Below are 22,258 nucleotides of genomic sequence, written 5' to 3'. Positions count from 1 at the left end.
CCCAAATGTCCGCCTCCTCAGCAAGCTTCCGGGGATTGGTCAGCTTGCTATCCACCAGGTGTTGACGCAGTTCAGGGAAACATTTTTCGAGCAGGTGTTCCTTCAACATCAAATCAAACAACCCCTCGTAGTCCCTCACCTCACTGCCTTGTATCCAACCCTCTAATGCCTTCTTTGCATAGTCCAGGAAATCCACCCAATTCTGTGTGCCCAGTTTGTGGCTACCCCGGAACTTCTGTCTATACTTCTCGGGTAATAGTCCAAACTTCCTTACGAGTGCCACTTTCATGGTGGGGTAGTGGGTCTGCTCATCCTGCTCCAGGGCCAATAATGTATCCCTACCAGCTGGAGGCATGTATTTGTACAATCCCCTCCCCAATACTTCTCTGGAACCCCATGGACTCTTAATGAGATCTCATAGGCCGCTAGCCACTTGGCGATATCATCACCTGCACTATAACTAGCTACTATGTCCTTTGGCAAATAGGGTTTGGATTCCCTGGTGATTCCTCTTTCTTCGCTGCCACCACTAGGAACAGGGTGTGCCCCGACCCGTAGGATCTGGAGATCTATCTCCCTGAGCCTCAACTCGTGAGCCATCCGTGTTCCTCTTTTTCATTCTCCAGCTTCGCCAAATCCCATGTGAGCTGTCTTTTCTCCCTCCGGTCAGTGAATTCTGCTTCTAATAAGCCGTGGCTAGAGACACTGCTGCCCTTCCTTGAAGGTGTTCTGGTCCCCGCTACTAGGTTCCCCACCTCAGGTTGGTACAAACCAGCCCCCTCGCTGTCAGGCTCTCCATCCCTGTCCTCCTTCTCAACCTTACTTTCTCGCCGTGCCTCCCCCCAAGCCCTCAAGCTGGTCTGGAGTTCACCCTTCTTTGCACCTTGGGGGCAAAACACCCCCTCTCGCTCACAAAACTCTCTGAGTTGGGCCACAGTATAAGTTTCCACATCCTCTAGTACAAACTCCATTTTGCCCACTCAGAATAGAAGACAGTTGCTTACAGAATCTATGCAGGTGGGTACCTTTTATAATACCTCCTCCCACCACCAGAAGTAAATTTGGAAAAAACAAAACTCAAAATTAGGAAGTCCGCTTGGAGAAAACTCCCGGTGTAGGCCTATGGACTACCCACAGTTATTGTCGAGTGGACGCAAGCACAGCTCAATCCCACCACTGAACACCAATTTTATGTTGGAAACCGGGCAACCGGGTTAGCAGTCACCAGGTTCCCAACACGGTGGTAGCTTGGCTCGAGCGGTCGGGGTCAGGCACCGTGCTAAGCGTACGTCACACCTTCACAATAACCATGCGTTCATCCGTTCCAAAAACGACACTACACCGTAAAAATTATGAAAGAAGTAGCTTGTCTTTATCTTTTTCTCTTAGTTGCAGGTTTCATGAAAATAAATACAATACAATAAGATTTTCCTCAAAAGAGCAGGTCAAATAAATAATACCACAGTGGGGTTTCAATAAATAGGATCAGGTCATAAATAAACACGGAATAAATATAGGTGCAATAAATACAGAGGGCAATTTAATACTGTCAGACAATAAATACTATGCAGGAATAAATACAGTCAGACCATAAATCAAACGCCTTCAATAAATAATATAAGCAATCAATAACAATTGCAAATCAGATCACATTTATGAGGTAGTCTGGTTTTACTATGCCCAAGTACAGCTTGTGGTCATTTGGATGACATGGGGGGTGTCCCACCTAGATTGGTCAAGGCTGGGCCTGAACTGAGGTAGAATAAGGGTAACCTATGGATCTGGCTCCCCCACAATACACAACCCCTCACAGAGGTCACTACACCAGTCTTAGTTCACCCCTGGCACTCCCAGGCTGGTTCTAACACCCCTCTAGCCCCTAGAATGGTCTTTTAGGGCTCCACAGGGCCTCAGATGCCCTTTCTACCACTTACTGCCCTTTTCACGATGATCGGCTCTGCTCGGCGCCGGGTCGACGTCGCTGGACGGCTCCGGTTCGATGTCGCGTCGCTCTGTTCCACTTGACGCCGTGTCGATGCCGTCTGGCGGTTCCGGTTCGATGTCGCTGGGCGGCCTTGGCTCGATGTCGTGTTCCGGCGTCACAGGGTCACGGTCTCCCCGCTTCCGGGTGTCTCCGGAGTGCGACCTCCACTCCCGACCTCCGTCGGCTCCACCTCGGGTTCCGGAGACTCCGGAGGGAGGACTTCACTCCCCCGTCGACGCCTCACCTCGACCTCAGGTGACTTCCTACTCGACCTCCGGTGACTCTCCACGACCTCCGTCGGCGCCCTCTATCGACCTCTGGCGGCTCCGGGTACGACGTCTGCTTTCTGTCAGCGCCGCTTCTCCACCTCGGGCTCCAGGTCTCCAGGCTTCTCGACGTCAGGACTCCAGGAGAACACTGCTGTACAGGTCAGGAACTTGCTGTTCTTCCTTTGTAAGGCCTGTTCCAAATGTTCAGGTCCTTTAGATGGTTTTTCTGGACTTAGTCCCACAGAGGGCTCTGGGCTGGGCTTGGTCAGTAGGGACTAGCATCAAGGGTGGGTTTCTGGACCCCAGTCCAAGCACTGGTTTCCACCCCTGCTGCCTCACTCCTTCCTCCTTCTGAATCTCTGTCCTCTCTCCTCTCCAGTCAAGTGCCAACTGCCAACCTGAGATGGCTTCCCAACATTCTAAACTGCCTCCCTCTGTCCCAGGGTTCTAGAATGTTGCAGAAGGTTCCAGAAACCTCTAGTGTGTTCTGGTGATGTCACAGGTGACAATAGGTGGCCACCATTTTGTGTCTCAGGCCCTCAGACAGAAGTTCCAGGGGTAGGGAAAATGGCTCCCTGATCCTGCATCAACACTAAAAAGTCTGGTGGTTCCCAAAAAGGAAAAATTATAACAGGGTTTGAGGCAAAAGTGGGACAAAATAAATAATGATGAGGAGGGACCACCCAAAGGGCTGACAGGTCTAACACATGGTGAGCAAAAAAACGATGGATTTAGGCCCAGATATCTGTACTGGGATGAATGTATGACATTGTTCTGCATTCTGTCCATCAACTATTGTTTTTGCATATTAGCAATAGACCCGTTGATTAGGCATTTCCAAGAACGTCACCTGTACCGAGGATTACAGTTTAAAACCGCCCCCTTTCTTCTCTCCCTGTATGCAGACTATACCATCCTATACGTCCGGGAACCCCAAACCAACCTAGCGCCCCTCAGAGAAACCCTCTGATTCTGCAGATTCTCCGGGCTGGGCGTAAACGGTCACAAGTCCATTATTTTTCCATTGACCACGAGCACTTCCCCGTGGGAATGCCAGTATCCTCTTGAGTGGTGTTCCGACTCGGTAAAATATCTCGGGATACACATCCACTTGGACACCACACAAATTGTATGCTTAAACTACGGGCAGGCAGTGCACACTTTGGAAACACAGGTGAAACGCTGGCTGAGATTACCATTATCACTAGCGTGACAGGTAGCAATACTAAAGATGGTCGTACACCCTAAATTTTTATATCTCTTCAATAACATCTCCATACCTCTCACCGATGGCTTCTTTCGAACATTACGATCCCACCTCAAACGCCTGGTTTGCGGGGGGGGTAAAAGCAGCCACGTATTCGCTGGTCGATCCTCACACTACAATATGCGCGGGGCGGGTTTGGCGTACCAGACTTACAATTATAATATTTAGTGGCGCAATGTCGCTCTGCACACGCATGGTTTCACCCAGATGCAAGAATACCGTTTCTGCGGCCGGAGGCGGATTTTGTCCTTCCTGACAGGCTGTCCACGGTCCTTCCTAAAGGCTTCTCCTGCGACCCACATGACATACAAAAGGGTATCCACCACCAGCTGGGCATGGGGGAAATTAAGGAAGCTTACCGGCGCTGCAACTCTATACTCATCCGCACTTCCACTACCCAACGCTAAATGGTTCCCAATTACTGAGGAAGGCCTGGTGCAGCGCACACTGGCTTCATTAGACGTAGCCAAAATAGGGGATTTATATCCGGAGGGGCATGTGTTTTTACTGGCCGACGATGCACGGTACATTGGTAGCGTTTTCATGACTAGTTTTGTCATGACCCGAATGAGGGCGGCCTTGCGGGCGACACTCCTCACTTTCCCAATTGAGCCAGACTCTTTTCCCCCACTCACACAAGTCAGAGATTCTCGATGGTGTGCGTCTCATTTCTAAAATGTACAAAGCAAGTGCTAATATGAGACCTGTGAGTGATGACAAGCTCCGGCACGACTGGGAGGCAGATATCGGCGGTCCGATAACTGACGAACAATGGTCCAAATGCTGCATGGCACCAAAGAAATCTCTTAACAGCAAACACAAGCTGCTTCATTTTAAATTTCTACGCCGTGCCTATTTTACGCCTGCCAAAGCACACAGGATAGACGCCTCCAGGCCACATACCTGTTTGAAATGCGCAGCACCCCACCCTGACTTCATACACAAGGCATGGACTTGTCCCTGTCTGCAGAGTTACTGGGTGGACATTCACACTACGCTTTTTGAAGATGATCGGCTTGCCTCTCGAGTCCATTCCAGAGATTGCGCTACTGGGGTAGACAGTGAACATCCCCAAGCGGATTAGATGTTTTGCATCACTGGGGCTCCTGCTGGCAAAAAGGGAGATTGCTATACACTGGGGCAGGAAAACAGGACTCTAGGATTGCCTGCGCAGTCTAGCCTATTGCAATGTTAACGTGGAGAACTATGCCAGTATCACACCCCTTACGTCCCACCCCAAGAATATATGGGGCCCATTTAGAAGATATGTGGAAGCAACCAAACAGGCCTCAAATTCTCAATCAGAAAATGGTATTGTGTCTGAGGGAGTGTGGTGACTATTCCTGAACTACCAATGCCTGCGTGGAGGGGGACAATGGGGGCTGTTGTGCTGCTGTGTGCCACCACTGGTGGTAAATGGAAAGATGGAAATCCCGTAAATCGGGGACATGAACTGGGAGAGGGCTAGAGGTGGGGCCGTTTGGGCAGATATCTATAGTAGTCCTGCTATGTTGTTGCTCTAGCTGAGCCAATTTACACTTGGAGTTGTACTGTTGTGATGGACATGTAGAGCTTGCACAGAGATTGTTTATATGTTCGACGTGGTGACTTATTTGCAACATTTGTATGTACGACATATTGGAATATAAAGTTTATAAAAAAAAATACAAAAAAGTTGCCGCAGGAGCGGAACGGAGGCAGTTCTAGATGGTAAATTCCTAACAAGACGGGCAGCGTATTTTGTGCTACCTGGAGCCTATTCAAAGAAGAGTCGCAAGGCGCTGTCCTAAGGGCTTTGCAGTAGTCCAGATGGCTCAACACTAGTGCCTGGACGAGTTTCTTACTCACAGAGAGAGGAAGGAGAGGAAAGATTCTGCATAAAAGGTTCAGCAAATGGAAACTGAACCAGCGGTGGCCACCACTTGGTCCTTCATGGTAAGTTTCTGGTCTAAACGGATGCTCAAGTTCTTAACTATTGTCATGGGGGTGGGGGCAATGCCCTTCTCAGCAGTCCACCAATCTGGCGACCAAAGCGAGAAGGCATCACCAAAGAGCATGCTCTCTGTTTTCCCAGCATTTTGCTGGAGAAAATTTTCCGTGATTCAAGAGTCAATTGCTGTCATACCTTATGAGAAACAAGCTTGGATATTCGGAGTATACTTGTCAAATGAAAGAAGAAGCTAAGTATCATCAAAATATGAGATGTGAGTAAAGCCAAATTCTCTAATTATTTTAGCATGGGAAGCCACATAAATGTTAAAGTGGGACTAAGGCAGGATTCCTGTGACACTACCTGGTTAAGCTCCATAGTCCAAGAACGAAAAGGTCCAAGATTACTAGTCTGTGTACAATGGGATAGGAAGTTGGAGAACCATACCAAAGCCTGTCCACAGATCCCAATCTTTTAGTCTCCGGCGCAAGATGAGATGGGATACCGTGTCAAAAGCTACTGATAAATCTAACAGCACCAAAAGTACTGCCTTTCCATGATCAAGGGAGTGTCTAATATTGTCTGTAACAGCAATAAGTGCTGTACATCAGTCTGAAACCTGATTGAGATGAATTAAGACATGCAGAGGACTCAAGATGTCCCAAGAGTAATTTATTGAAATGTTTTTCCAGGACTTTGCTCAGCAGAGGCAGAAAGGAGATAGGGCGGTAGTTAGATAAATCCGCTACTGGGGCATTTGCCTTCTTCTGGATGGGAATTATCCGTGCCACTTCTATTCTAGAGGAAGTAGGCCTTCCCTCATGGAGAGATTGAGTATCAGGCAGATGACTGGGGCCAGTTGTTTGTGCAGCAGGCAAGTGATTCTGGCTGGAGTTACATCCATGGGAGACCCATATTTAGTTACTTTTAACATAGACTCAACAGTATCTACTGTGAATAGAGCAAAACTATCCAGCACATGGATGTTGTCCGAAATAGAAGAGAAATGTATTGTTTCACTCAGAGTCCCTAACTGCCGGGAATTTTACAAAAGGATGTGTTTTGATGTGAACCCACCACGCCACCTTTAATGCTGCAGCTTTATAATTTATCACTTAAGATATTGACATTTTATCTATGAAAAAACTGATGAGCAGTATGACAGCACATCAAATGAATACATTCAGCTTTCCTTACGAAACACTTTTTCGTATCAAGAAACGAGAAATACAGAAGCGACGGGCTACCAGGCCTTTTTGATAATACCTACTACGTAGAAGTTTTTCTGAAAATTTGGAATCTCGGACATTTGGTTGAACTGTACAAACGCCCATGTGAATACACTTGTTACTTTGTGAAGCCCTGAAGAAGTCTCTTTGAGACGAAACGCGTCGGCTATCATACTCTATTTTTATGAAAACGTGAAATGAAGAGAAATCGTTTTAAGATATCTTGGACTTGGACATCTTTCCGTGTGCTCACTGTTTCTGAAATATTGTTGTTGGATTATTACTATTGTTCGAATAGTGCTGAACCGCTTGTGTTGAATGTTGATATAGGGTTTTCCTAAATAACGAGCATAGAGGGGAGTGTTCCTTGGTTCTCTGCACTGCACGACAACACAAGACACTTTTTCATTGGTTAGGTGCGGAATTAACAGCCTCTACCCTCAGCTCTTGTGTATTTAGCTTTACATATGAATTAATAGTGTATTTTGTTGCCCCACCTGAGAAAACTGTGAAACAAAAAGCTTGTCCCCTACTGATTCTTCAATGGCGATGTCATTGTGAATTGCTGTGATTGGTACAGGGAGCTGATTTAGCAAATGCAAGGTACCAAGACTAGCAGCAAAAGTAGTGTTCTTTCTGTGGTTAAATCTGATAGTAGCATGGAGATGGTATTATTGTTTGAGTAGGAAATTGGGCAAATGAAGATGTGGTCTTCTTGACTCTATTAATTTGTAATGCTTTTCTCTTTACAGGTGTCCATGGCTCAGTTACTCCTTGTCGGTTGTGATCCCAATTTACAATGCCTTGGTCTTTCTCTTTGTTTTGGCCAACTTCAGCATGGCTACGTTCATGGACCCGGGCATCTTTCCACGAGGTGAGTACCGTCTGCCTGTGGTGAACCTCTATGGAGACAGAGCTCAGTATCATCCAGATATACTTATGGATAGTGAAGATAGGCGGGATGGGATGTGTCTTCGTTTCATGACTCTTAACTCAAATTCTCTCTTAGCTGAGGAAGACGAGGACAAGGAGGATGATTTCCGCGCCCCACTGTACAAGACCGTGGAGATCAAAGGCATTCAAGTTCGTATGAAATGGTGCTCCACCTGCCGCTTTTACCGCCCACCACGCTGCTCACACTGTAGCGTCTGTGACAATTGTGTCGAGGTAAAGCAGTTCAGTGGCACTTTGACATTGATAGGTGGGATCAACATACACAACAGTCATATTCCTTTTGTTTTATCTCTCTGGTAGGAGTTTGACCATCATTGCCCGTGGGTGAACAACTGCATCGGCCGTAGGAACTACCGCTACTTCTTCCTGTTTCTTCTCTCCCTCACCATCCACATCATGGGAGTTTTTGGCTTTGGGCTTGTGTATGTCCTGCACCACGTGAAGGACCTGTCCAGAGTCCACACTGCTGTCACGTATCCTTCTGTTGGGGTGTACTACAGTAGCACAGGTTTATTATTATTATTTATTTATATTTGTGATTATGCTCGTTTTAGGTAAGTAACCGTATGCCATCCCTCTTCTTTATAAATGGTGGCACTTTTCTCTTCTTTCCTGGCTTCTGGGGAGTGGCAAAGGCAGGCCAGTTTTTACTTCGGTCTAGGAGGGAGTCGGGCCTAAGACAAGACATGTGACTGAAGGAGACTGTCCCATCCATGATTCTGTGAGGGTATTTTTGAGATGAGGTTACGTTTTGTGTAGCAGGCACAAGAGAACACACGCTGTCTGCATGTTTATCCTAGTTAAGTGTTTGTAAGAGGTTCTCCTAGAGAAGTCAATCAATCAATCAAAGGCATTTATAGAGCGCACTACTCACCCGTAGGGTCTCAAGGCGCTGGGGGGAGGGGGGTGCCGCTACTGCTCGAACAGCCAGGTCTTCAGCTTCTTCCTGAAGGAGAGGTGGTCTTGGGTCAGGCGCAGGTCGGTCGGGAGGGAGTTCCAGGTCTTGGCGGCCAGGTAGGAGAAGGACCTTCCTCCTGTAGTCGCTCTTCGGATGCGGGGGACGGCGGCGAGGGCGTGGTTGGCTGATCGGAGGTGGCGTTTGGGAGCGTAGAAGTTGATTCGGTTGTTGAGGTAGCTCGGGCCTTGGTCGTGTAGGGCTTTGTGTGCGTGGGTGAGGAGGCGGAAGGTGATTCTTTTGTTGACGGGGAGCCAGTGTAGGTCTCTCAGATGTCCGGAGATGTGGCTGGTTCGTGGGATGTCGAGGATGAGTCTGGCTGAGGCGTTCTGGATCTGCTGGAGTCTCTTCTGGAGCTTGGCGGTGGTACCGGCGTAGAGGGCGTTGCCGTAGTCCAGTCGGCTAGTGACGAGGGCCTGGGTGACGGTCTTCCTGGTCTCGGTGGGGATCTACCAGAAGATCTTCCGTAGCATGCGTAGGATGTTGAAGCACGCCGAGGAGACGTTGTTGACTTGCCTGGTCATGGAGAGGGAGGAGTCCAGGATGAAGCCCAGGTTGCGTGCGTGGTCTGTCGGTTTGGGTGCGGTGCCCAGGGTGGGAGGCCACCAGGAGTCGTCCCAGGCGGAGGGTGAAGAGCCCAGGATGAGGACCTCCGTCTTGTCTGAGTTCAGTTTCAGGCGGCTGGTCATCATCCACTCGGCTACCTCTTTCATCCCTTCGTGCAGGTTGGCTCTGGCGGCGGCGGGGTCGTCGGTCAGGGAGAGGATCAGCTGGGTGTCGTCGGCGTAGGAGATTATGCTGAGGTTGTGTTGGCATGCGATGGCCGCGAGGGGGCTCATGTAGACGTTGAAGAGGGTGGGGCTCAGCGAGGATCCTTGAGGGACGCCGCAGATGACTTCGGTGGCCTCTGACTTGTACGGTGGTAGGCGGACTCTGTGTTCTTCCGTCGAGGAAGGAGATGATCCATTCCAGAGCCTTCTCCTGGATTCCGACGTTGCTGAGGCGCTGTACTAGGGTGCGGTGGCAGACAGTGTCGAATGCCGCGGAGAGGTCTAGGAGGATGAGGGCCGCTGTTTCTCCATTGTCCATCAGGGCTCGGATGTCATCGGTGGCGGCGATGAGGGCGGTCTCGGTGCTGTGGTTGGCTCGGAAGCCAGACTGTGAGGGGTCGAGGGATCCGTTCGTCTCAAGGAAGGCGGCCAGCTGCTTGTTGACGGTCTTCTCGATGACTTTGGCTGGAAACGGGAGGAGCGAGATGGGGCGGTAATTCTTGAGTTCGGTGGGGTCCGCTGTGGGTTTCTTGAGTAGAGCGCTGAGTTCGGCGTGCTTCCAGCTCTCAGGGAAGGTGGCGGTGTCGAAGGATGTGTTGATGATGTCTCGCAGGTGGGGTGCGATGACAGCGTCGGCCTTGTTGAAGACGTGGTGAGGGCAGGGGTCGGTCGGCGATGCGGAGTGGATGGAGTTCATCGTGCGGATGGTGTCTTCGGTGCTGATCGGAGTCCAGGCGTGGAGGGTGGTGGTGGGGGGTGGTTGTTCGGTCGTGGTGTGCGTTGGTTGGTTGTTGAAGCTGTTGTGTATGTCCGCGATCTTGTTGTGGAAGTATGAGGCGAGGGAGTTGCAGAGGTCTTGCGATGGGGTGATGTCGTTGTTTCCTGCGCTGGGGTTGGATAGCTCTTTCACGATGTTGAAGAGTTCCTTGCAGTTGTGTGCGTTGTTGTCCAGCCGGTCCTTGAATGCAGTTTTCTTGGCGGCGCGGATCAGCTGGTGGTGCTTCCGGGTGGCAAGCTTGAAGGTGGTCCTGTTGTCCGGTGTTGGTTCCCTTCTCCAGACTTTCTCGAGGGCTCGGCAGTTCTTCTTGGAGCTCTTGAGTTCGTCGGTGAACCATGGGGCTTTCTTGCTGCCGGGTCTGCTGGGCGGGGTCCTCAGCGGGGCGAGCTCGTCCGCGCAGTTGCTGATCCACTTCGTGAGGTTGTCGGCGGCCTGGCTGGGGTTCGCTGAGCTGGCAGGAGGGTGCTGGCTCAGGGAGGTGGCGAGCTGGTCGGCTGTGATCTTGTTCCAGCTTCTGCGGGCAGCCTGTTGCTGGTGGTGGTGGGTCGTCGTTCTTTTGAAGGTGAAGTGGACGCAGCTGTGGTCCGTCCATTGAAGCTCTGTGGCGTGGCTGAAGTCGATGTCTGTGCTGGATGAGAAGACTGCGTCGAGTGTGTGTCCGGCGAGGTGGGTGGGGGCGGACACCAGCTGCTTGAGTCCAAGATTGGCGAGGTTGTCGAGCAGGGTGCTGGTGTTGCGGTCGTTGTTGTTCTCCAGGTGGAAGTTGAGTGCAAAGGAGCATTTGTTTACAATATGTTTTTTGTTCTTTTTGAGAGTGTGCTCACAAATCAAGTATCTGCTCAGTCTAATACTGCCTTCGGTATGACTGCAAGTAAATTAGCATATATTCAAACTTTAAAACGGCTTCCTTTATGTATAGATCTCTTCCGGGTAGGTAAGCAGTGATGTGCCTGGATCTCTTAGGACTGCTAAAACCCAGTTTCTAGGAGATTGGAGAGTTCACCTAATAAAAATTGGTCCTGTACTATACGATATTCATTGATGGCCATACATCTCCGAATAATTGTCCGCTGCATGAGGGGACCCCGAAACACTAATATCCATTCTATCAGATTGTGAGAGAGTAAAGAGTTGAGCTTGACAAAATGCAGCAAATCGCTTATGAAAAGCCTATCCAGGGAAAAATGTCTGAATATTTAAGCTGTTGATATATAGTACGCTAAGAAGGACCATCTCAAAGCTGCCCTGCAGATCCTGTAAACACCTGCTGCTGACTCGCAGGTGTAAATAGAAAGAAAAAGATTTAGCGAGTACTCTGTCACTTCAGGAGTCCAGACATTTCCATATCCCATGAGACTGTGTGCTAGCTGTTCTTCAGAGTTGGTTCTCATGTACGAGTATGTGGGTATGAATCCAGTGCAAACTCTACAGTTTTATGCTTCATGAACAAGAGTGGGTCGTTTATAACTTCAATGAAGATGCCTGCAGAACAAGGACTGTAAGTAGTAATCATGTTTGTGTCGTGGAATCTTCACTGATAGTTATGAACATAAGAAAAGAGAAGGAAACTTCAAAAATCTTCTCTAGCGACTCTTGATGACACCAGAAAATAAAGAACATGCAGCAGTTTTTATTTCTAGTATGTAGGTTAAAAATGTAAATGCCAGCATTTGTAAAGCGCACAGCTACCTCCGGAGAGGTGTCCCGGCGCTGGAGGCCGTCTGGAAGATTAAGCTAGCTATTGCCCAGAGTCGCATTGTGCTGGGCTAACCTGGCGCCGGGGATTGAACCGTGAACCCTGTTGTCCGGAGTCGGGCACCCTGGCTGCTGCGCCATAGTTATCCAAAAAAGCTGCCTTAGCAGCTTCACCTATGAAAAAGAAAGGTCTATATGTATGTATGTGGTATTTCTATAGCATAAACCTCTCCAAAAGGCAGTGCAGTGCTGTCTGTGGTAAAAAGCAGCCTTACGGTCTGAAATGAATGGAAGCGGAAGCTTAGTTGTAGTGTCCTTAAAGAACCAACTCCTTCCTAAACCGTAGCAGCTTTGGAAGTGGTCCTGATGGAAACTGTGATATTGTTCCAGATCCTGAGCGCATAGATGGAAAATGCCTGTTTTCTTGATTTTTTTTTTTATTTTTTTTTCTTTCCTTTTTACCCTTCTTAGTTTGCAGTCTGAGGGTGTCCTGGTTGCGCATATGCAGAGAAACACCAGAGATGCAGGATAAGGGGGTACTAGATGCCATGGCTTTGAAAATAATGCAGCTTTTTTTTTTAAGATGGTGCGGGCTGGCCTTTGAAGCCAATGGAGTTCCATCAGGGTGGGACTGAGGTGATCATATTTCTTTCTGGCCCTGAAACTGGGACCACGTTTAAATAGAAGAGACAATTCAATGAGAGATGGATTGTTTATAAAAGGCAAGGCTGCAGCACAGCTGGTCTGTAGTAGAAAAACAGCTGCTTAGGTTTATGGAAGTCTTTAGCCTGGTCTGTGCAAAACCTTAGAACTCTGTTCATCTTCAGTGAAAGGTAAAATCGTTCAGCTGCGGTAGTTTGATTGCTAAATTAACTGGTAGATCCTAAATTCTGAAACTACTTTCAGAAGGAGAGGTAGCTGTGTCCTTATACCTTGTATGGGACTCTGCTGCCGAAAGGGCTTGGAGTGGACGAGTCTTCTGAGCTGAAATGATAGTGCTGCTGACCTAATGACTGGTCTCATGGAAGTGAGTATTCCATCCTCTAGTTGAAGAACTGTTGTAGAGAGCCAAGCATCTGCTGACCAATTGTGCAGGCTCGGAAGCGCTTCCATTCTCTGACGTATCTGAAGAAAGTACTTTCGGAAGTATGTGCTACGCATCTGCTCACTACAGGAGGGTGTTTCCACAGGTAGCGAGCATTTGTTCTCTCTAATTGCCTTGTAGTATTAGGGAACCGGTTCTGTGGGAGGGTGTATGCCATAGAAACTAGTATCGACTCCCTTGTATCTTGAGAAATTGTACTGTGGCATTGAGCATCTGCTAACTACCGGAGGTGTTTCCACGGGTAGCAGCATTTGTTCTCTAATTGCCTTGGGAACCGGTTTTGTGTGCGGGTGTATGCCATAAAAACTAGTATAGACTCCCCTGCATCTTTATTTACATTTTTATTGCCATTTCAACATGCTTGACTGCTTACACATTACAGAATAATACAGCTACTGTGTTTGTCTGTATAGAACCATACAGTCTTTGTACATCACACTTCAGTTCCAGTTGTACACATATGCCGTTTAAGTTGATAGGTACTCCATTGAAGTAGCAGTCATTGTTGACCAATAATCAAAATAAACATTTGAATAACTCCCTTGTATCTTGAGGACATGTGCTGTGGCATTGAGCACCTGCTCAGTTTATGCTGAGTGTGTATGCTATGTGTCCATAAATTCCCTTATCGAAGGTGTTAGTTCTGGAAGTGAAGATTTGCTCTCTAGCGAATCCTAGGCCTGAATGTTTGATTTGCATTAGGGTCTGCAGCTTGCATTAAAACCAGTTTTGCAACTGGTTTCTGCTTATATTATGACATTTCCTCTCCCCTGGTTCTACCATGTCTTGTTGTTTTCTATGCCCACATACTTTTCTTGCGCTTTTCCTTTTTGCTGTTCGATTCTGCACACTTTATTTTTGTGCACACCCCTTGCTACTTTTACCACCTGTTATTTCCTTTGCTGAATGTTTTGTTTTTCCTTGACTGTGTATCCCCAGTATGGCTGTGATGAGTGTGGCCGGCTTGTTTTTTATCCCCGTTGCAGGACTTACTGGATTCCACATGGTGCTCGTCGCTCGTGGTCGCACAACCAATGAGCAGGTAAGTGCTTTGTAGGAGAGTGCCAGGATTCATTTTGCCCTTTGGAAGGAACCAGTCTCTATTCAGGTTTCTATTGCTCTTTGACAATCTCTGCCTCTGGGTTGCTATTTCTGGTTTTCTTTCAGAGTAAGTAAAAGCATTTTACTTTGTTTGGGATCATTTTCACATCCGTCAGTCTAAATGAACCTGATCATAAATGTTTTCAGTTTTAAACCTAGAACAGTAGTGCCTAATTTATGTTTTTGGGTTCCCACAATGGGTATATTCTGACTCTCTGAGTTTTTTTTTTTTTCTTTTTCTTTCTTTTTTTTTTTAAAAATAAACCTGCACTTTATACTAAATTGTGTCTTACAGAAATTATATTTAAAGTTGCACAGTAGTTAGACAATGTTTTTTTTGTTCTAAAAATCAACGGACTTGCTTTCATGCTTATACTTGTAAATATTCTGAGAGCATTGTAGATGGCCTCAAATTGTTCGTTTAGCACACATTTGTACACACTTTTAAGCTGGAACTACTATCAGTCCGCTCGACTGACAGTTCAGTGCATTCCCTTAGAGTGTTTGCTCTGTTGTTAAAGGCCTTGCATCAATGACTCGTTTGAACAACTTCAAGCTATGAATCCAACCTTTGCCTCAGTGCCTTTGGCAGATCTGTACTGTAGTGCTGTAAACTAGCAGCCAAGGAGTCTCTGCTTTCCTGGTGGGCAGAATAAACATGACCGCTTCTTGCCCTCAACCAATATGTCCTTGGCATTGAGCAATAGGAATTCCACACTCCACACTATTGGTGAACTTTCACGCCTCGTCTGCACATCCCTCTACATCTCTTTACGGCTGAGGATGCTGAACTTAGACAATAATGACTTATGCATATCCAACCTTGGTTCTTTTAGCCTTAGTAATCAAAATTTAGGGCACAAGGGTAGGCATTAATGCCTCAATCTGTGTGTCAATCTGTTACACATTTTATAACCTTATGGAGCTAAATTAAGAGCACTAATATTGTGTTCGAGGCATATGAGCTGCAGATTACACACTTGGGCATAGATCGCAATCTGGTGTTGGGCCTGGATGTTTGCAGTTGTTTTTCCTCATGGAAAGTCTTTGGAAGTCACGAGGTCGGTGACTCCTCCTTTGGATCGTATTGCGCATGGGCTTCGGCTCCATCCTCAGATAGTTTTTTTTCCGCCATCGGGCTCGGATGTGATCTTCGCTCTCAGGTTCCGAACAGCTTCCAGTTCGACGATCGACGCGCAATCCTCACCCCAACTCGCGGTATTGTTTTCGATCGCGATCTCCCCACTCGACGTGCCTCATCGGAAAACCTTCGATTCCGGTCGTCGACGACGGCCTTCAGGCCTACCCAAGCTCTGGTCCTGGCTAATGGAAAGGACTCCCTTCAAGAAGTGCCCTCGTTGTGGGTCCAAGTTCCCACACACAGATCTCCACGAAGTATGCAATCTCTGCCTCTCCCCTGAACACGAGGCTCGAGATTGTCCGGTGTGTAAGTCCTTCCGGTCCAAGAAAACCACTCGAGACCGAAGGGCTAGAAGAACCATGGCACACTCGTCGACGACTATTCCGGACGAAATCTTCGGGGAAGGCGTCGACGCTCCAGAAGAACACCACACCGACGAGGGACTCGTCAGCGCCTCCGACGCTGACGATTCAGACGTGGAGGACATCACTCCGGCACAAAGGGTCGTGAGTACTAATCTCCCTCCCCCCCCAACCTCGCCGGCACCGAAAAAGGCTTCGGTCACGCCTTCGCCTCCGGGCCTAAGCAAGACCAAGGACATTGCTTCCCACACCGCACCTCGGGCCTGGTAAAGAAGCCGATTAAGCCTTCCGGCGGCTCAGGCTCGAGCCAGCCCACCGTCGGTACCGATAAACACTCTTTGACACCGAAAAAGAAAATGGCCTCCGCTTCGACACCGTGCCCCGCACTGAAACACTCGGTGTCGAGAACCAGCTCCTGCCGACACTATCTTTGGCACCAACAAAAGCACACAAGGCCACCGGCACCGACACTTCAAAGCCGAAATCCACCTCGGCGCCGACCAAACAATCAGACTTTTCCAAGCATAGTTCCAAACAACGAACCAGCGCGGAAAAAGCCAAAAAACCAACGGCCCGACGCCTTCGGCGCCGACGGACCAGCCAACATCACCAGAACTTTTTACACCGGATCCATTACAAAAAAAACTAACCAAGGATCCTAAAACTGGACATTTGATGCTCTCCATCAAAAAGAGACAGCTGGATAAACCTCCTCCACCTCCAAAGAGGAAGGACTCTGCTACCTCTCCTTTCAGAATACCTCCCCCACCTCCTCCACCTTCCCCTCCTCCACCATCTCCGCCCCCACCTCATCATTCCCCAACACCCTCTCCGGATGATGATGATGTTCAGGGGGATCCATATTGATGACATAGGAGACGTGCCCCAAGATTTACCTACATGCGACCCCACTCCCACAGGCTCCCCAGACCCATGGAACGATTATAATATCCCTGACATCCCTAACGTCCCGCAGGATGATCTCTACCCTTCCAGACCTACCCCACCAGAAGACTCACTGGGGTTCAACCATCTACTACGAAGGGCGGCACACTATCACGGGGTAGATCTCTATACCGACCCCGTGGAGGAGGATTTCCTCCTCGATACGTTTGACACCACACATAGGACCACCTCCATATTGCCTATGTTCAAGGGAGTTGTAAAACATGCGCCAGAGGTCTTTAAAGACCCAGTCAGAGCCAGGGTCATTAACCCTCGCATTGAAAAGAAATATAAATCCGCCCCTACAGATCCCTCCTACATCAGAGGGCCAGCACCACTAGATTCTCTGGTAGTGTCCACAGCACGTAAAAGGGCCAACTCCCAAGCGTCAGGCGAAGCACCACCACCTGACAAAGAGTCTAAACTCTTGGACGCATCAGGCAAGCGTACTGCATCCCAAGCTGCCAACATATGGCGTATCGCTAATACACAAGCGCTACTAGCCAGGTATGACAGGGCCCATTATGACGAATTAGAAGCCATAATGCAACATCTCCCTTATAATTACAACCTAGGGCCAACGAGCTAATTCAGGAGGGCAAAACCATACGTTGTGCCCTAGATGCAGCCTCCAGGGCCATCAATACTAGTGTCCTCCTCAGTCACCATGCCTGGCTAAGGATCTCAGGTTTTAAACCGGAGGTACAAGCCTCCATCCTCAACCATCCCTTTGACCAGGAACACCTGTTTGGCCCAAAAGTGGATGAGGCCCTAGAAAAGATGAAAAAAGACACTGATACGGCAAAACCCATGGGAGCTTTACAAACACACCTTCCCAGGCGCTCTTCCTTTCGGAGCACATCCAGAGGCTACTCCTCCGACACCGCTTCCACTTCATATAAGGCCCCTACCCAGTCCACCTTTACAAGGGGCTACCAAAGAGACTGCTACAGGGGCAACAATAAAAAAGGCAGAGGCAAAAGAAACACCACCCGGTCTGCCACTGCACCCACCCAATGACTTCCCTCCACTCCCCCCAGACCATCCCACTCCGGTCGGGGGCAGACTCCAAAATTTCCTCCCTGTCTGGGCCACCATCACCTCAGACATATGGGTAACACAAATAATTCGGTCAGGCTACTGCCTAGAACTAATATCTACCCCCCCAAACATCCCACCCAGACAACGCCCAATGTCACAAGAACATCTAACACTACTAAAGCAGGAGGTTATCTCCCTCCTACAGAAAAGGGCGATAGAACACGTTCCTACCAACCAACGAAATATGGGGGGTCTACTCCCTATATTTTCTCATACCAAAAGGGGACGAGACTCTGCGGCCCATCCTAGACCTCAGGCCCCTAAACAAATACACTCAGACCATTTTCACATGGTAACGCTTCAGCAGGTACTTCCACTGCTTTCCCAAAACGACTTCCTGACCACTTTAGACCTAAAAGACGCTTATTTCCACATTCCAGTGCACAACGCTCATAGGAAGTTCCTCAGATTCGTAGTGGACGGCCAACACTACCAATTCAAAGTACTCCCGTTCGGAGTCACAACAGCACCACGTGTATTCACCAAGTGCCTAGCAGTAGTGGCAGCACACCTAAGGAGACAACACATCCATGTCTTCCCATACCTAGACGACTGGCTAATAAAAGCCAGTTCATACAGCCAGTGTGTACAACACACGCATGCACCATCCAGCTTCTTCACCAACTGGGCTTCACAGTAAACCACGCAAAGTCCCATCTACAACCATCCCACATAAAACAATACCTCGGTGCCACCATAGACACCTCAAAAGTGCTAGCCTACCCCAATCCTGCCAGGATTACAAGCATTCAGGCTCTACGCGCAAAACTCATAGCACAACACTCCCTTCCAGCACGAGTGTTTATGCAACTAATAGGGATGATGGCCTCTTGCATCTTCATAGTACCTCACGCAAGACTCCAGATGCGTCCTCTCCAAGAGTGCTTAGCGCGCCAATGGAACCAGGCCCCGGGTCAATTAACAGATCTGGTGTTGGTAGACGGTCGCACCCATCGCTCTCTGCAGTGGTGGACCACCACAAACCTTTCCACAGGTCGACCGTTCCTGGACCCGGTTCCCCAGATAGTACTAACCACAGACGCATCGCTCTCCGGCTGGGGAGCTCATCTATTACATCTCACCGTGCAGGGCACATGGACACCTCAACAAAAGTTACTCCACATCAACCATCTGGAGTTACTAGCAATCTTCTTAGCCCTAAAATCTTTTCAAACAAAGATTTCAGGCAAGGCAGTCCTAATCCGCACAGACAACAGGACAGCCATGTACTATATTAAAAAAAGAGGCGGCACACACACTCCACAGCTCTCTCAGCTAGCACAGAGCATATGGAGATGGGCCATATCCCAGAAAATCTTTCCCCCGAGCTCAGCATGTTCCAGGAGTCCAAAACACTATGGCAGATCTGCTCAGCAGACAAACACAACAAATCCACGAGTGGGAACTCCACCCACAAGTTCTACACCCGTACTTTCAGATGTGGGGGCACCCACAGATAGACCTCGTCGCCACCCACGAAAACACGAAAATGCCCAAGCTTCGCCGCCAGATATCCACACCCATTGTCCAAAGGAAATGCAATATGGATGAACTGGTCAGGCAGATTTGCATATGCTTTTCCGCCTCTCCCACTCATTCCACTAGTGGTGCGCAAACTACAGCAACACTCCCTCACACTAATCCTAGTAGCTCCAACTTGGGCCAGACAACCGTGGTACACCACACTGCTGGAACTATCTGTAGTACCGCACCAAAAATTACGCCTCTCTCCACACCTCTTAACCCAGAACCATGGAGAGATCAGACACCCGGACCCAGCTCAGCTCAACCCTGCGATCTGGCTCCTGAAGTCCTAGAATTCGGTTATCTAAATCTTCCCGCTGACTGTATGAACGTCATATAGGAAGCTAGACGACTCACCACTAGAGCGTGCTACGCCGCCAAGTGGAAACGTTTTGTTGTCTATTGTCACTACAACACCATCAATCCCCTAGACATCTCTATTCAACACATCATAGGCTACTTATTCCACCTACAAAGGTGTAATCTAGCCTATAAGTCGATTCGCCTGCACCTCGCAGCTATAGCAGCTTACCTACAAAACAGGCAACATCTCACACTCTTTAGAGTACCTGCCATTAAAGCCTTCATGGAAGGCCTTAAAAGAATAATTCCCCCCAGAGTGCCACCCTCACCTGTGTGGAACCTAAATATCGTACTCACAAGGCTAATGGGGCCTCCCTTCGAACCATTGCACAAATGTGAACTCCAATTTTTAACCTGGAAAACCGCTTTTCTCGTAGCCATCACTTCCCTCAGAAGGGTCAGTGAGATACAAGCATTTACCTTTCAAGAACCTTTTCTACAAATGCACCATAACAAAGTTGTTCTCCGTACCATCCCAAAATTCCTCCCTAAAGTCATTTCTCCTTTTCACCTAAACCAACCTGTAGAACCACCAGTATTTTTCTCGCAACCACAAACTGTTGCAGAAAGAGCTCTACACACACTAGATGTCAAACGAGCCTTACTCTACTACATCGAGAGAACACAACCTTTCCGTAAGACCAAACAACTGTTTGTCTCTTTCTCTCCACCACACAAGGGCAACCCCATCTCCAAGTCGGGGATAGCTAGGTGGATTGTCAAATGCATTCAGATTTGCTACCTCAAAGCAAAACGTACGCTATCCGTTCTCCCTAAAGCCCATTCTACACGTAAAATAGGGACTTCAATGGCTTTTCTAGGAAACATCCTATTAAATGATATCTGCAAAGCAGCTACATGGTCAACACCGCACACTTTCACCAAACACTATTGTGTAGATGTGCAAACTAAGCAACAGGCTAGTGTGGGCCAGGTTGTACTCAAAACATTATTTCAAACCACTGCAACAGGTACAGGTGGTCGCCGCTAACGGTGGGTACTGCTATATAATCTATGCACAAGTGTGTAATCTGCAGCTCATATGCCTTGAACGGAATATGCTACTTACCTGTATGCATCTGTTCTCGGCATGTAGAGCTGCAGATCTACACACGCCCACCCGCCTCCCCGGCTACCTTTATCTGTTACAGTTTATCTTATTTAGATACACACACATGGGCATCTTCACTATTATTACTACGCTCCATCTTTCCCTGCTGGCGAAAAACAATCTGAGGATGGAGCCGAAGCCCATGCGCAATACGATCCAAAGGAGGAGTCACCGACCTTGTGACTTCCAAAGACTTTCCAAGAGGAAAAACAACTGCAAACATCTGGGCCCTACACCAGATGGCGATCTATGCACAAGTGTGTAGATCTGCAGCTCTACATGCCAAGAAGAGATGCATACTGTTAAGTAGCATATTCCTTATTGCTGCCTCTTATGCCTCCTGCGGTTTCTAAATACCATGGTTTATAAAGCCTGAAAAGTAATTTATCGAAAGTGATCCTATATTTCGTTGCCATGTATTTGTAGTTCTATGGTAAAATATATATATATTATATATATTTTTTTTTATCCGACTTCATGTTTACAGTAGTGGATCTTTCATAGATAGACATGCTAGAATCATTCTGTAGTAGGGGATCTCTGTGTATAGTCATAATCTAGTGAATAGTCCCGCCCATGTGCGTGGACCCCGGAGCAATTAAAAATAATCTCTAAAGGTGACAAATCATGCAGACCTGCATACACCTTTAAGAGAGAATTTAATTTAAAGACAGATAATGCAGCCTATACCCACAGGCTACACTGTCCAGTACTTCAACTAGAATTCCACCAACATCCACAAACAGCACTGCCTGTCTAGCTTTTCTCCATATAGGAAAAAACCCTGCCTCTACCAGCAAAAGCCTCTGGAATGATAGAGAGGAAGGAGTGGACAGACAAGCCCCATAGGCTGCCATTATGTGGCTTAGAACAGGATACTGTGCCTTTAAGAAAACTTTCCAGATTTCCAGAACTTTCCCCAGTATCCCAGAATGCCCAGCAGGTCCCATTTACTTTCAGTTCTTTTTTCCGGCTCCTGCTAGCAGGACCCTGGAGCATTGAGCTCTCCCCTTTTCAAGGGTTTATTGTAGTTTTTGTCTATTTTTGTCACTTTTTCAAGTGCTTAGTGGCTGGTACTGTCAACATGCCTGGCTTGTTCGACAAGTGCCCGGAATGTGGTAGAAAGAAGGCTAAAACTGATCCACACGAGGTGTGTATAGGTTGCCTTCCCCAGTCCCACGTGCCTGAAGACTGTGATATCTGCCACTCGTTCTCAGCCAGGACCCTGAGGGACAGAATGAAAATCAGGCTTCAAGTCCTGGAGGAGAGAAGGCTGAAGGCACCAGGTGGGTCTGGAGGGGCTGATTTGGCCCATACTGAGGCCTCTGGGGGGCTCCCCAGGGGCAGGAAGACCAGTAAGCGTTCCCACTCCCTGTCGACGTCGAGGGCGTCGACGTCGAGGAGGATGACTACCATCTGTTCGCCGTCTCCCCAGGGCTCTGGGGAGAAGCGGCGCCGACGGTCGACGTCGAGGGACCTGAATAGGCCGCCGTCTACTTCGTCGGCATCTTCGGCGACGGCGCCGTCCAGCAGTCGGCGTCGAGATCGGACCCGGCGTCGGCGCTCGCCGTCGAGGGGAGATCGCCGGTCGCCATCGGTGAAGAGGAGACGGTCGACGTCGCCGTCGAAGAGATCGACGTCGAGACGCTCGAGGTCAAGAAGATCGCCGTCGAG

The 22,258-nt window shown here is 48.5% G+C and overlaps 1 protein-coding gene across 9 annotated transcripts in view; it reads left to right on the top strand.

Annotated features, from left to right (window-relative positions):
- Nucleotides 1–22,258, top strand: part of ZDHHC5 (zDHHC palmitoyltransferase 5) — a 493,091-nt gene that overhangs the window by 170,501 nt on the left and 300,332 nt on the right. For all 9 annotated transcript variants that reach the window (XM_085651402.1, XM_085651403.1, XM_085651397.1 and 6 more), the window contains exons 3-6: nucleotides 7,432–7,553; nucleotides 7,689–7,846; nucleotides 7,934–8,106; nucleotides 13,876–13,978. In XM_085651402.1, the coding sequence (XP_085507528.1) occupies nucleotides 7,432–7,553; nucleotides 7,689–7,846; nucleotides 7,934–8,106; nucleotides 13,876–13,978 (556 nt within the window). The remainder of the gene's footprint in view (nucleotides 1–7,431; nucleotides 7,554–7,688; nucleotides 7,847–7,933; nucleotides 8,107–13,875; nucleotides 13,979–22,258) is intronic.

Source organism: Triturus cristatus, chromosome 4_1 (genome assembly GCF_964204655.1).
Source record: "Triturus cristatus chromosome 4_1, aTriCri1.1, whole genome shotgun sequence".
In the NCBI taxonomy this organism is placed as follows: Eukaryota; Metazoa; Chordata; class Amphibia; order Caudata; family Salamandridae; genus Triturus; species Triturus cristatus.
The sequence above is the reverse complement of the archived record's forward strand: the minus strand, read 5'-3'. Positions and strand labels throughout refer to the sequence as shown.